Genomic DNA, 15,735 nt, shown 5'->3' on the forward strand with positions numbered 1-15,735 from the left:
CAACTCAGCCTTAAACAACAACCTCCCAAACATACATCCATTTCAAGCAATACTCCCCAGACAAACATGTCACACTTTCCAATCTATAATCTAGACATCATCCATTCCTACAGCACTACAAAAATTTTGCAACAAATCCCATTGCCCTTCATGCACATGAAGCAACTGCTACAATGAAGACAAAGAGAATTTAGTACTCAAATGCCTGCAATCTCCACACACACAACGTTGGTACACTTTATGACTTATCGTCCTGACCAATGGATGTGGCTGGCTTCTTGGGTACTGCAGGAGCCTTAGACAGATAATAAAAAAGCTCCTGAGAATAGAAGTAAGTAAGAACATAATTATCTGTTGTAAGAACTTAACTGTTATTCTTGTAGAAAATAAGACTAGTAAGAAGTGTCAAGGACTGCAACACATTACAAAGAGATACTAATAACAATCTTCATTAGGTGGTAGATACATGAATGATCACAAAGATTTGTAGGACCTCCCTCTTGACAATTAGAAAGGACATATAAACTATGGATAAATGAGATATACATGATGATGTAGAACATCACTCCCTAACCAGGCAACAGACATAGTAATAAAGGACAGCACTCACTAACCAATCACCAAACATGGTGATGAAGAAGGGCAGCACTCACTAACCAGGCACCATACATGGTGAAGGACATCACTCACTCACCAATGACCAAACATGGTGATGAAGAAGGGCAGAACTTACAGACCAATCACCAAACATGGTGATGAAGAAGAGCAGCACTTACTAACCAGGCACCATACATGGTGAAAGACATCACTAACTAACCAAGCACCAAACATGGTGATGTACAAGGGCAGCACTCACTAACCAATCACCAAACATGGTGATGAAGAAGGACAGCACCAAACATGGTGATGAAGAAGGAAATAACTAAGTAGGCACCTCATAAAAGGCTGTACACCTGGATTCAGATTTTTTTTATACATATTTGCCATTTCCTGCATTAGGGAGGCAGCGTTGAGAACAGAAGACTGAGCCTTAGAAGGAAAATCCTCACTTGACCCCCCCCTCTTGTTCCTTCTCTTTGAAAGTAAAAACTGAAGGGGATTTCCAGCCCCCCTCCTCTTTTAGTCACCTTCCATAATACATAGGAAATATTCCTTCTTCCCTATCCCCTCAGATCTTTATTTTCTTTCATACTATTCGCCATTTCCCGCCTCAGCGAGGTAGCGTTAAAAACAGAGGACTGGGCCTCTGAGGGAATATCCTCATCCGGCCCCCTTCTCTGTTCCTTCCTTTTGAAAAAAAAAAAAACTATTTAAAAACAACATTGCAGTACTGTGATTCTGCCTCCGTATAAGATAATCTTTTTTCTATATCAAAGTCAACTAACCCAGCTTCTTTTGCTTACATCAAATAGAGCAATTCATCATAAATTCACTACACTCAAGGATTCACTCAAAAATAACTAGATTCACCTTCAATTATGATATATTCTAGCCATCCAAACTTTTTCAACATAAGTGAAAAAGAATTTTCTCTTGCCTTAACATTGACTTCCAAAAATTCTGCTCCAAAGGACTCTACTTGCTCCTTGACTGCAGCTCGGGTGTCGAAGGCCCGTACGATGGCTCCCATGTTCTTTGCTTGCCCTACTGCAGCAAGGCCAGCAACACCACCTCCAATTACTAGCACTTTAGCTGGAGGAACCTTACCTGCTGCTGTTATTTGGCCTGCAACAGAATACTATGGTTAAGTCATCAAACTATATTCATTAATCTATCTATCTATATCTCTAATGCCCATTCCCTTTAGGACCTCCCTCACGGGAGTGCCCATGACAAAAGTCTCTCCATAACTGGGGTTCACCATATCTATCAAGCTGTTTAATATTCACTGCAACATGATCCATACTGTCTATTAGAAATGACTGGTACAGCACAATGCAATTTATCAAGGTAGTGAAAGCTTTGCGGATGATGAAAGCCGGCAAGGCAGCAGGTTTGGATGGTATTGCAGTGGAATTTATTAAAAAAGGGGGTGACTGTATTGTTGACTGGTTGGTAAGGTTATTTAATGTATGTATGACTCATGGTGAGGTGCCTAAGGATTGGCGGAATGCGTGCATAGTGCCATTGTACAAAGGCAAAGGGGATAAGAGTGAGTGCTCAAATTACAGAGGTATAAGTTTGTTGAGTATTCCTGGTAAATTATATGGGAGGGTATTGATTGAGAGGGTGAAGACATGTACAGAGCATCAGATTGGGGAAGAGCAGTGTGGTTTCAGAAGTGGTAGAGGATGTGTGGATCAGGTGTTTGCTTTGAAGAATGTATGTGAGAAATACTTAGAAAAGCAAATGGATTTGTATGTAGCATTTATGGATCTGGAGAAGGCATATGATAGAGTTGATAGAGATGCTCTGTGGAAGGTATTAAGAATATATGGTGTGGGAGGAAAGTTGTTAGAAGCAGTGAAAAGTTTTTATCGAGGATGTAAGGCATGTGTACGTGTAGGAAGAGAGGAAAGTGATTGGTTCTCAGTGAATGTAGGTTTGCGGCAGGGGTGTGTGATGTCTCCATGGTTGTTTAATTTGTTTATGGATGGGGCTGTTAGGGAGGTAAATGCAAGAGTTTTGGAAAGAGGGGCAAGTATGAAGTCTGTTGGGGATGAGAGAGCTTGGGAAGTGAGTCAGTTGTTGTTCGCTGATGATACAGCGCTGGTGGCTGATTCATGTGAGAAACTGCAGAAGCTGGTGACTGAGTTTGGTAAAGTGTGTGGAAGAAGAAAGTTAAGAGTAAATGTGAATAAGAGCAAGGTTATTAGGTACAGTAGGGTTGAGGGTCAAGTCAATTGGGAGGTGAGTTTGAATGGAGAAAAACTGGAGGAAGTGAAGTGTTTTAGATATCTGGGAGTGGATCTGGCAGCGGATGGAACCATGGAAGCGGAAGTGAATCATAGGGTGGGGGAGGGGGCGAAAATTCTGGGAGCCTTGAAGAATGTGTGGAAGTCGAGAACATTATCTCGGAAAGCAAAAATGGGTATGTTTGAAGGAATAGTGGTTCCAACAATGTTGTATGGTTGCGAGGCGTGGGCTATGGATAGAGTTGTGCGCAGGAGGATGGATGTGCTGGAAATGAGATGTTTGAGGACAATGTGTGGTGTGAGGTGGTTTGATCGAGTGAGTAACGTAAGGGTAAGAGAGATGTGTGGAAATAAAAAGAGCGTGGTTGAGAGAGCAGAAGAGGGTGTTTTGAAGTGGTTTGGGCACATGGAGAGAATGAGTGAGGAAAGATTGACCAAGAGGATATATGTGTCGGAGGTGGAGGGAACGAGGAGAAGAGGGAGACCAAATTGGAGGTGGAAAGATGGAGTGAAAAAGATTTTGTGTGATCGGGGCCTGAACATGCAGGAGGGTGAAAGGAGGGCAAGGAATAGAGTGAATTGGAGCGATGTGGTATACCGGAGTTGACGTGCTGTCAGTGGATTGAATCAAGGCATGTGAAGCGTCTGGGGTAAACTATGGAAAGTTGTGTAGGTATGTATATTTGCGTGTGTGGACGTATGTATATACATGTGTATGGGGGGGGTTGGGCCATTTCTTTCGTCTGTTTCCTTGCGCTACCTCGCAAACGCGGGAGACAGCGACAAAGTATAAAAAAAAACAAAACACTCATATGCATACTTTCTCTATCCTGACTTTGCAACTGAACATATACCCAACTCATGAATAAACTCACAGCCCCTTTCAGTGAACATTTACTCCTAATCATGCATACATTACCAAACTCTAGTCCTTAAACCCATATTATTATCAATATCTTTTTCATACTTGTTTGCTATATATTTCTAATATCATTAATGTAATGCCAGGATGAGATGAAGAAATGGCCTCATTCGCTCACATCCATTCTCTATCAAGTATATGTAATGCACCAAAACCACAGCCCCCAATCCAAAACTAGGCCCTACAGACCACTCTGTGGTTTCCCCCAACCAAATGCCCTGGTTTGTTCCACCAAAAGCAACCTGCCATCTGTATTCCACATCCTTCTAATTCACTATATCTCATGCACAACTTACATCCTCCTTCATGTTCAGGTCCTTCTATTCCCTAACCCTATGCCCTGGTTCGCTCCACCGAAAGCAAGCTGCCCTTTGTAAACTACGTCCCTCCAATTCATTGTGTCTCATGCACACCTTACAACCTTCCTATTCAGGTTCTTCCATCTCCAATTGGGTCTCTTTCGTCTCCTTGTCCCTTTCACTTCTCACACATATATCCTCTTTGTCAACCTCTCATAATTCATGCTCCCCACTTCAGCACACCCTCCTTAGCTCTCTCAAATATACTCTTTTTACTACCACACCTTTCCTTTACCCTATCATTTCTAATCAGTTTTTATTCAGTCAACCCTCCTCATGCCAAATGCTCTCCTAAAATATTTCATTCCTAAAAAAATTATTCTCTTCTGTATATTCTAATATAGACCCATGCCTCACATCCATCCAACATCAATGGGACTTCTCAATCTTCATACATGCCTATCTTTGTCCTTCCAGATAGTGACCATCTTTTCCACACATTCCTCAATGTTTACAAAAACCTTTGCCCCCTTACCCATCCTATGACTAACTTCAGCTCCCACAGTTCCATTTAGTCATATATACTCCCAGATATCTAAAACGCTTCACTTCCCTCAAGTTTTCTCCATTCAAACTTACACCTGAACTACCCTTCTCTCTCCACTGCTAACCCTTTTAGACTTGTTTTTATTTACATTTAATCTCAATCTGCTCTTTCCACACACTCTCCAAAAACTTAGAAACCAATTTCTGCAGCTTTGCACTCCAATATGCCACCGGCAACATAGGAGCTGACTCACCTTCCAAGGATCCCCAACCCTGACAGACTGAAGACCTACCCCTCTTGCCAAAACCTTGGCATTCACTTCCCTCTCCACCCTATCCATAAACACATTAAAAAGCCATGGTGACATCACAGACCCCTGGCACATACCCATCTTCACCTGAAATCACTCATCATCCTCTCTATCCACTTACACAATTGCTTTACTTCAGATAAAAAAAATTCTCAGTTCTTTTAACAGCTTTTCTCCTACACTATATATATATTTTTTTTTTGCTTTGTCGCTGTCTCCCACGTTTGCGAGGTAGCGCAAGGAAACAGACGAAAGAAATGGCCCAACCCACCCCCATACACATGTATATACATACGTCCACACACGCAAATATACATACCTACACAGCTTTCCATGGTTTACCCCAGACGCTTCACATGCCTTGATTCAATCCACTGACAGCAAGTCAACCGCGGTATACCACATCGCTCCAATTCACTCTATTCCTTGCACACTTTTCACCCTCCTGCATGTTCAGGCCCCAATCACTCAAATTTTTTTTCACTCTATCTTTCCACCTCCAATTTGGTCTCCCACTTCTCCTCGTTCCCTCCACCTCTGACACATATATCTTTCTTGGTCAATCTTTCCTCACTCATTCTCTCCATGTGACTAAACCATTTCAAAACACCCTCTTCTGCTCTCTCAACCACACTCTTTTTATTACCACACATCCCTCTTACCCTATTATTACCTACTCTATCAAACCACCTCACACCACATATTGTCCTCAAACATCTCGTTTCCAGCACATCCACCCTCCTCCGCACAACTCTATCCATAGCCCACACCTCGCAACTATACAACATCGTTGGAACCACTATTCCTTCATACATACCCATTTTTGCTTTCCGAGATAATGTTCTCGACTTCCACACATTCTTCAACGCTCCCAGAATTTTCGCCCCCTCCCCCACCCTATGATTCACTTCCGTTTCCATGGTTCCATCCGCTGCCAGATCCACTCCCAGATATCTAAAACACTTCACTCCCTCCAGTTTTTCTCCATTCAAACTTACCTCCCAATTGACTTGTCCCTCAACCCTACTATACCTAATAACCTTGCTCTTACTCACATTTACTCTTAACTTTCTTCTTTCACACACTTTACCAAACTCAGTCACCAGCTTCTGCAGTTTCTCACATGAATCAGCCACCAGCGCTGTATCATCAGCGAACAACAACTGACTCACTTCCCAAGCTCTCTCATCCACAACAGACTGCATACTTGCCCCCCTTTCCAAAACTCTTGCATTTACCTCCCTAACAACTCCATCCATAAACAAATTAAACAACCATGGAGACATCACACACCCCTGCCGCAAACCTACATTCACTGAGAACCAATCACTTTCCTCTCTTCCTGCACGTAAACATGCCTTACATCCTCGATAAAAACTTTTCACTGCTTTTAGCAATTTGCCTCTCACACCATATATTCTTAATACCTTCAACAGAGCATCTCTATCAACTCTATCATATGCCTTCTCCAGATCCATAAATGCTACATACAAATCCATTTGCTTTTCTAAGTATTTCTCACATACATTCTTCAAAGCAAACACCTGATCCACACATCCTCTACCACTTCTGAAACCACACTGCTCTTCCCCAATCTGATGCTCTGTACATGCCTTCACCCTCTCAATCAATACCCTCCCATTTAATTTCCCAGGAATACTCAACAAACTTATACTTCTGTAATTTGAACACTCACCTTTGTCCCCTTTGCCTTTGTACAATGGCACTATGCAAGCATTTCGCCAATCCTCAGGCACCTCACCATGAATCATACATAGATTAAATAACCTTACCAACCAGTCAAAAATACAGTCGCCCCCTTTTTTAATAAATTCCACTGCAATACCATCCAAACCTGCTGCCTTGCCGGCTTTCATCTTCCGCAAAGCTTTTACTACCTCTTCTCTGTTTACCAAATCATTTTCCCTAACCCTCTCATTTTGCACACCACCTCAACCATGGATGGCATTGCAGTAGAATTTATTAAGAAAGGGGGTGACTGTGTTGTAGATTGGTTGGAAAGGATATTCAATGTATATATGGATCTGGGTGAAGTCCCAGAGGATGGGCGGAATGCATGCACAGTGCCATTGTACAAAGGCAAAGTGGATAAAGATATGTTCAAACTACAGAAGTACAAGTTTGTTGAGACTTCCAGGGAAATTGTATAGAACGGTATTGATTGAGAGGGTGAAGGTATGTACAGTGTCAGACTGGGGAGGAGCAGTGTGGTTTCAGAAGTGGTAGAGGATGTGTGAATCAGGTGCTTGCTCTGAAGAACGTATGTGAGAAATACTTAAAAACAGATGGATCTGTATGTAGCATTTATGGATCTGGAGAAGGCACATGATAGAGTTGATAGAGATGCTTTGTGGAAGGTTTCATGAGTATATGGTGTGGGAAGTAAACTGCTACAAGTAGTGAAAATTTTTTATCAAGGAAGTAAGGCATGTGTATAAGTAGCAAGAGAGGAGAGTAATTGGTTCCTAGTGAAGATCGGTCTGCAGCAGAAGTGTGTGATGTCCTCATGGTTATTTCACTTGTTTATGGATGAGGTGGTTAGGGAGGTAAGTGCAAGAGTTTTGGAGAGAGGAGGTGAGTATGCAGTCTCTTGGGAATGAGAGGGTGTGAGAAGTGAATCAGTTGTTCTTCACCAATGATACAGCTCTGGTGCCTGATTCGAGTGAGAAACTGTAGAGGTTAGTGACTGAGTATGGAAAAGTGTGTGAAAGGAGAAAGTTGAGAGTAAATGTGAACAAGAGCAAGGTTATTAGGTTCGGTAGGATTCAGGGGCAAGTTAATTGGGATGTAAGTTTTAATGGAGAAACATTAGAGAAAGTAAGTGTTTTAAATATCTGGGAGTGGACTTAGCAGTGAATGGAACCATGGAAGCTGAAGTGAGTCACAAGGTGAGGGAGGGGGCAAAGGTACTGGGAGCAATGAAGAATGTGTGGAAGGAGAAAACATCATCTTGGAAAGCAAAAATGGGTATGTTTGAAGGAATAGTGGTTCCAATAATGCTATATAGTTGTGAGGCATGGGCGATAGATAGGGTTGTGTGGAGGAGGGTGGATGGGTTAAAAATCAGATGTTTGAGAACAATATGTGGTGTGAGGTGGTTTGATCGAGTAAGTAATGAAAGGGTAAGAGAGATGTGTGATAATAAAACGAGTGTGGTTGAGAGAGCAGAAGAGGGTGTTTTGAAATGGTTTGGTCACAGGGAAAGAATGAGTGAGGAAAGATTGACAAAGAGGATATATGTGTCAGAGGAGGAGGGAACAAGGAGAACTGGGAGACCATACTGGAGGTGGAAGGATGGAGTGAAAAAGATTTTGAGCGATCGGGGCTTGAATATACAGGAGGGTGAAAAGCATGCAAGGAATAGAGTGAGTTGGAACAATGTGGTATACTGGGGTCGATGTGCTGTCAATGGATTGAACCAGGGTATGTGAAGCATCTGGGGTAAACCATGGAAAGTTTTGTGGGGCCTGATGTGGAAAGGGAGCTGTGGTTTCGGTGCATTATACATGACAGCTACTTAAACCCATACATGGACATAAATGGCAAGTGAATAAACACATCCAGCCATACAATTACCTGTAAAGAAGCGACCAAAGTGGTTAGAAGCTTCAACCACTGCTCGGTAGCCAGCAATGTTAGCCATAGAACTCAGTGCATCAAACACCTGAGCACGAGAAATTCTTGGCACACAGTCCATGGCTGAAAAAAAAAAAAATTGGAACCTTAGGAAAAAGTGATGTTCTATATGTCCAATGTCTTAATATTTTAGCTAATATAATGTTTCCTGTGGGGTGGGGTATGAAAATGTACATGTGTATATATGTGTATGTTGATATGTATAGGTATGTATATACACATGTATGGGTGTTTATGTATACATAGGTGTATATGTGAAAAGTTTTTATCGAGGATGTAAGGCATGTGTACGTGTAGGAAGAGAGGAAAGTGATTGGTTCTCAGTGAATGTAGGTTTGCGGCAGGGGTGTGTGATGTCTCCATGGTTGTTTAATTTGTTTATGGATGGGGTTGTTAGGGAGGTAAATGCAAGAGTCCTGGAAAGAGGGGCAAGTATGAAGTCTGTTGGGGATGAGAGAGCTTGGGAAGTGAGTCAGTTGTTGTTCGCTGATGATACAGCGCTGGTGGCTGATTCATGTGAGAAACTGCAGAAGCTGGTGACTGAGTTTGGTAAAGTGTGTGGAAGAAGAAAGTTAAGAGTAAATGTGAATAAGAGCAAGGTTATTAGGTACAGTAGGGTTGAGTGTCAAGTCAATTGGGAGGTGAGTTTGAATGGAGAAAAACTGGAGGAAGTGAAGTGTTTTAGATATCTGGGAGTGGATCTGTCAGCGGATGGAACCATGGAAGCGGAAGTGGATCATAGGGTGGGGGAGGGGGCGAAAATTTTGGGAGCCTTGAAAAATGTGTGGAAGTCGAGAACATTATCTCGGAAAGCAAAAATGGGTATGTTTGAAGGAATAGTGGTTCCAACAATGTTGTATGGTTGCGAGGCGTGGGCTATGGATAGAGTTGTGCGCAGGAGGATGGATGTGCTGGAAATGAGATGTTTGAGGACAATGTGTGGTGTGAGGTGGTTTGATCGAGTAAGTAACGTAAGGGTAAGAGAGATGTGTGGAAATAAAAAGAGCGTGGTTGAGAGAGCAGAAGAGGGTGTTTTGAAATGGTTTGGGCACATGGAGAGAATGAGTGAGGAAAGATTGACCAAGAGGATATATGTGTCGGAGGTGGAGGGAACGAGGAGAAGAGGGAGACCAAATTGGAGGTGGAAAGATGGAGTGAAAAAGATTTTGTGTGATCGGGGCCTGAACATGCAGGAGGGTGAAAGGAGGGCAAGGAATAGAGTGAATTGGAGCGATGTGGTATACAGGGTTTGACGTGCTGTCAGTGGATTGAATCAAGGCATGTGAAGCGTCTGGGGTAAACCATGGAAAGCTGTGTAGGTATGTATATTTGCGTGTGTGGACGTGTGTATGTACATGTGTATGGGGGGGGGGGGGTTGGGCCATTTCTTTCGTCTGTTTCCTTGCGCTACCTCGCAAACGCGGGAGACAGCGACAAAGTATAAAAAAAAAAAAAAAAAAAAAAAAAAAGGTGTATATGAGTGGATGGGCCATTCTTGTCTGTTTTGTGGCGCTACCTTACTGACACAGGAAATAACAAGTTACTTTATTTATTTTGCTTTGTCGCTGTCTCCCGCGTTAGTGAGGTAGCACAAGGAAAAAGACGAAAGAATGGCCTAGCCCACCCACATACACATGTATATACATACACGTCCACACACGCAAATATACATACCTATACATCTCAACGTATACATATATATATACACACACAGACATATACGTATATACACATGTACATAATTCATACTGTCTACCTTTATTAATTTCCATTGCCACCCCGCCACACATGAAATAACAACCTCCTCCTCCCGCATATGCACGAGGTAGCGCTAGGAAAAGACAACAAAGGCCACATTCGTTCACACTCAGTCTCTAGCTGTCATGTATAATGCACTTAAACCACAGCTTCCTTTCCACATCAAGGCCCCAAAGAACTTTCCATGGTTTACCCAAGACACATCACATGCCCTGGTTCAATCCACTGACAGTACGTCGACCCTGGTATACCATATCGTTCCAATTCACTCTATTCATTCCACACCTTTCATCCTCCTGCATGTTCAGGCCCCAATCACTCAAAATCTTTTTCACTCCATCTTTCCACCTCCAATTTGGTCTCCCACTTCTCCTTGTTCCCTCCATCTCTGACACATATATCCTCTTGGTCAATCTTTCCTCACTCATTCTCTCCATGTGACCAAACCATTTCAAAACACCCTCTTCTGCTCTCTCAACCACACTCTTTTTATTACCACACATCTCTCTTACCCTTTCATTACTTACTCGATCAAACCACCCCACACCACATATTGTCCTCAAAACATCTCATTTCCAGCACATTCACCCTCCTCCACACAACTCTATCTATAGCCCAAACCTCTCAACCATATAACATTGGTGGAACCACTATTCCTTCAAACATACCCATTTTTGCTTTAAGAGATAATGTTCTTGACTTCCACACATTCTCAAATACTCCAAGAACTTTCGCCCCCTCCCCCACCCAATGATTCACTTCCGCTTCCATGGTTCCATCCGCTGCCAAATCCACTCCTAGATTCTAAAACACTTCACTTCCTCCAGTTTTTCTCCATTCAAACTTACCTCCCAATTGACTTGACCCTCAACCCTACTGTACCTAATAACCTTGCTCTTATTCACATTTACTCTCAACTTTCTTCTTTCTTTCTTCTTTCTCTCAGCTTTCTTCTTCTTTCACACAATTTACCAAACTCAGTCACCAGCTTCTGCAGTTTCTCACATGAATCAGCCACCAGCACTGTATCATCAGTGAACAACAACTGTCTCACTTCCCAAGCTCTCTCATCCACAACAGACTGCATACTTGCCCCTCTTTCCAAAACTCTTGCATTCACCTTCCTAACAGCCCCATCCATAAACAAATTAAACAACCATGAAGAAATCACACACCCCTGCCACAAACCAACATTCACTGAGAACCAATCACTTTCCTCTCTTCCTACACATACACATGCCTTACATCCTCAATAAAAACTTTTCACTGCTTCTAACAACTTGCCCCCCACAGAATATATTCTTAATACCTTCCACAGAGCACATGCCTTCTCCATATCCATAAATGCGACATAAAAATCCATTTGCTTTTCTAAGTATTTCTCACATACATTCTTCAGAGCAAACACCTGATCCACACATCCTCTACCACTTCTGAAACCACACTGCTCTTCCCCAATCTGAGACTCTCTGTACATGCCTTCACCCTCTCAATCAATACCCTCCTTTGTAATTTCCCAGGAATACTCAACAAACTTATACCTCTGTAATTTGAACACTCACTTTTATCCCCTTTGCCTATGTAAAATGGCACTATGCAAGCATTCTGCCAATCTTCAGACACCTCACCATGAGTCATACATACATTAAATAACCTTACCAACCAGTCAACAATACAGTCACCCCCTTTTTTAATAAATTCCACTGCAATATCATTCAAACCTGCTGCCTTGCTGGCTTTCATCTTCCACAAAGCTTTTACTAACTCTTCTCTGTTTATCAAATCATTTTCCCTAACCCTCTCACTTTGCACACCACCTCGACCAAAACACCCTATATCTGCCACTCTATCATCAAACACATTCAACAAACCTTCAAAATACTCACTCCATCTCCTCACATCACCACTACTTGTTATCACCTCCCCATTAGCCCCCTTCACTGAAGTTCCCATTTGTTCCCTTGTCTTACGCATTTTATTTGCCTCCTCCCAAAACATCTTTTTATTCTCCCTAAAATTTAATGATACCCTCTCACCCCAACTCTCATTTGCCCTCTTTTTCACCTCTTGCACCTTTCTCTTGACCTCCTGCCTCTTTCTTTTATACATCTCCCACTCATTTGCATTATTTCCCTGCAAAAATCATCCAAATGACTCTTTCTTCTCGTTTACTAATGGTCTTACTTCTTCATCCCACCACTCACTATCCTTTCTAATCAACCCACCTCCCACGTTTCTCACACCACAAGCATCTTTTGCACAAGCCATCACTGCTTCCCTAAATACATCCCATTTCTCCCCCACTCCCCTTACGTCCTTTATTCTCACCTTTTTCCATTCTGTACTCAGTCTCTCCTGGTATTTCCTCACACAAGTCTCCTTCCAAGCTCACTTGCTCTCACCACTCTCTTCACCCAAACATTCTCTCTTCTTTTCTGAAAACCTCTACAAATCTTCACTTTCGCATCCACAAGACATCAGACATCCCTCCAGTTGCACCTCTCAGCACATTAACATCCAAAAGTCTCTCTTTCGCGCGCCTATCAATTAACACGTAATCCAATAACGCTCTCTGGCCATCTCTCCTACTTACATACGTATACTTATGTATATCTCTCTTTTTAAACCAGGTATTCCCAAACACCAGTCCTTTTTCAGCACATATATCTACAAACTCTTCACCATTTCCATTTACAGCACTGAACACCCCATGTATACCAATTATTCCCTCAACTGCCACATTACTCACCTTTGCATTCAAATCACCCATCACTATAACCCAATCTCATGCATCAAAACTACTAACACACTCACTCAGCTGCTCCCAAAATGCCTCTCATGATCTTTCTTCTCATGCCCAGGGGCATATGCACCAATAATCACCCATCTCTCTCCATCCACTTTCAGTTTTACCCATATCAATCTAGAGTTTACTTTCTTACACTCTATCACATACTCCCACCACTCCTGTTTCAGGAGTAGTGCTACTCCTTCCCTTGCTCTTGTCCTCTCACTAACCCCTGACTTTACTCCCAAGACATTCCCAAACCACTCTTCCCTTTTACCCTTGAGCTTCGTTTCACTCAGAGCCAAAACATCATGGTTCCTTTCCTCAAACATACCACCTATCTCTCCTTTTTTCTCAACTTGGTTACATCCACACGCATTTAGACACCCCAATCTGAGCCTTAGAGGAGGATGAGCACTCCTTGCATGACTCCTTCTGTTTCCCCTTTAAGAAAGTTAAAATACAAGGAGGGGAGGGTTTTCAGCCACCCGCTCCCGTCCCCTTTAGTCGCCTTCTACGACACATGAGGAATGCGTGGGAAGTATTCTTTCTCCCCTATCCCCAGGGATAAAATTAATTATAATAAATAAATAAAATTCTTCATTGATGGTGTTACTAGCTCAAAGTTATATCTCTAAAATATAGAGAGGTGTGAAGCCAAAAGCTTCCACATCTACTCGTTTCTCCTATTCCCTCCCTCTCAGTCTACAACTTTATCATGCAACTTTATCATGCAAGATCTTTAGAGCTGTCTCCCACCTACATGCAGAAAAGGTGCATGGACCACTTGGCATTCCTTATGTCTGAGCTTGCTCTGATTCCCATTTGTCTATTATATTGAAAAATCTAAACTTTTTTGTCTTGGAAGTATGTCCTAGTCCAGCCTACCCCTAAGAAAGGTTGGTTGTTCTAGCCCTTCTAACTTTTGCTTACATCACTCTCACTTCTACTACAGGTACACCACTGATTTTCTGGCACTCTTGGTTCCAACGCCTTGCCAGATTAACCATTTTGCTGGACCAACCGTGGTCACATAGTAATAATTCATCAACACACCTCTAGCCCACTAATTACACATCTCCCATGTGTCTAAAGTATACCATGGACTGCTAGAAATCTTAATCAAACAAATATCAAATGTTTGAGCACCCTAAGATGGTGAATCTGTACTTAAATTGTTTGAATCCTGTGGGGTCTTCTTCATCTTCTGTTGTTAGCATTTTCCTAGGTGTGCATTGCCAGAATAATGCAGTTTCATCTGCATAATACACCTCCTCAGGACTGAGGTGCTCATCAGCTATGAGTTTCGCAAATTCATCCTCATACTCGGCAGCTCCTTCCTGGTTTGCAGACTGTTTTTCTACACACATTTCATTCATGAAAATTCCATGATACTTCTTGAATCTTTATAGCCATCCTTCACTATAGTCATGTTCATGTTGTAATTTAAGTTCTTTATGGAACAACTAAGCCTGGTCCATTATCATGCTACCTGACAAGTCCACTCCATCACTTCAACGCTCCATCATCACTATCATGCTCAGTACTCTTACCATCTTTCAGAGTTTTTCTAATCGTCATTTGCTTCTTAGAATCACTGTCTGCATAGAATTTCATTATTTTCTCCCTTTGCTTCTTTATATCATAAACAGTCATTGAACCAATACTGTAGATGTCACACAGCTTATGCACCGAAACACCACAGTTCATATTTTTCAACAGTTCTACTTTATCTTGGTTTGATATGGAGTGGCGTTTACGTTTGACACCACGACTAACACTCTCATATGTCTTAGAAGCCATAGTTAGGGTTAGATTTAAGCAAAATAAGCTAAGAATCTCACAAAATTGAGGTATCACCACCAAGTGCAGTGTCAAGAATGTAAATTAGTGCACCCTACACACAACACCATCTATGGCCACCCAGTAAACTATTTTGGTGGCCGTGGCAATTTCAAGTTCCTTCACTTAATTCTGTCAGGACCAAAGGAGGTAATGAATCATCAGTTGCCAAATAATTGGTGGTGTACCTGTATCACCATAGTCTTTGAAACTCTCCTCAACTTTTACTTTCTTTTACCTCAGTCTCAATCCACTTCTTTCAGATCACTAGTACAGCTCATGCAGTGCAAGGTATATATCCTTTGTTGTATTCCTCAACATTTCCAAGGCATTTGATGGGGGCTCTTACTTCCTTTGACTCTACTGCTCTCTTAAGCATAGTTTCAGTTTTTCCATCACAGTAGTTACTGATGGAACAATTTCTCCCTTTTACACTACCAACAGCAGTGTCCCTCAGGGTTCTCTCCTACTGCCCACCTTCTTTCTTCACTCCATTATTGGTATTTCTTCAACCTCCAACTCTATTCATCCTTATGCCAACAAATGACTCAACATACTTCAACTTGCTTTCTTTCACCTTTTCACTCTTGATTTGACTTTTATTCTAAACTTATCCACCATTTCCCACACTAATAAACTCAAAGCACATAGAAGAACTCTGTATATGGATCAGAGACTGGCTTACTAGATGAATGCATCATGCAGTATTAAATGGCAAAGCCTCACATTGGCTAGATGCTACGAGTGGTGCACCACT

The 15,735-nt window shown here is 42.1% G+C and overlaps 1 protein-coding gene across 1 annotated transcript in view; it reads right to left on the reverse strand.

Annotated features, from left to right (window-relative positions):
- LOC139751997 (NAD(P) transhydrogenase, mitochondrial-like) overlaps positions 1-15,735 on the reverse strand; it is a 129,822-nt gene that overhangs the window by 94,700 nt on the left and 19,387 nt on the right. The window contains exons 5-6 of the mRNA XM_071667758.1: positions 8,531-8,653; positions 1,538-1,725 (exon numbers count right to left, since the gene is read on the reverse strand). Coding sequence (XP_071523859.1) covers positions 1,538-1,725; positions 8,531-8,653 — 311 coding nt within the window. The remainder of the gene's footprint in view (positions 1-1,537; positions 1,726-8,530; positions 8,654-15,735) is intronic.

Source organism: Panulirus ornatus, chromosome 12 (assembly GCF_036320965.1).
Source record: "Panulirus ornatus isolate Po-2019 chromosome 12, ASM3632096v1, whole genome shotgun sequence".
Classification (NCBI taxonomy): domain Eukaryota; kingdom Metazoa; phylum Arthropoda; class Malacostraca; order Decapoda; family Palinuridae; genus Panulirus; species Panulirus ornatus.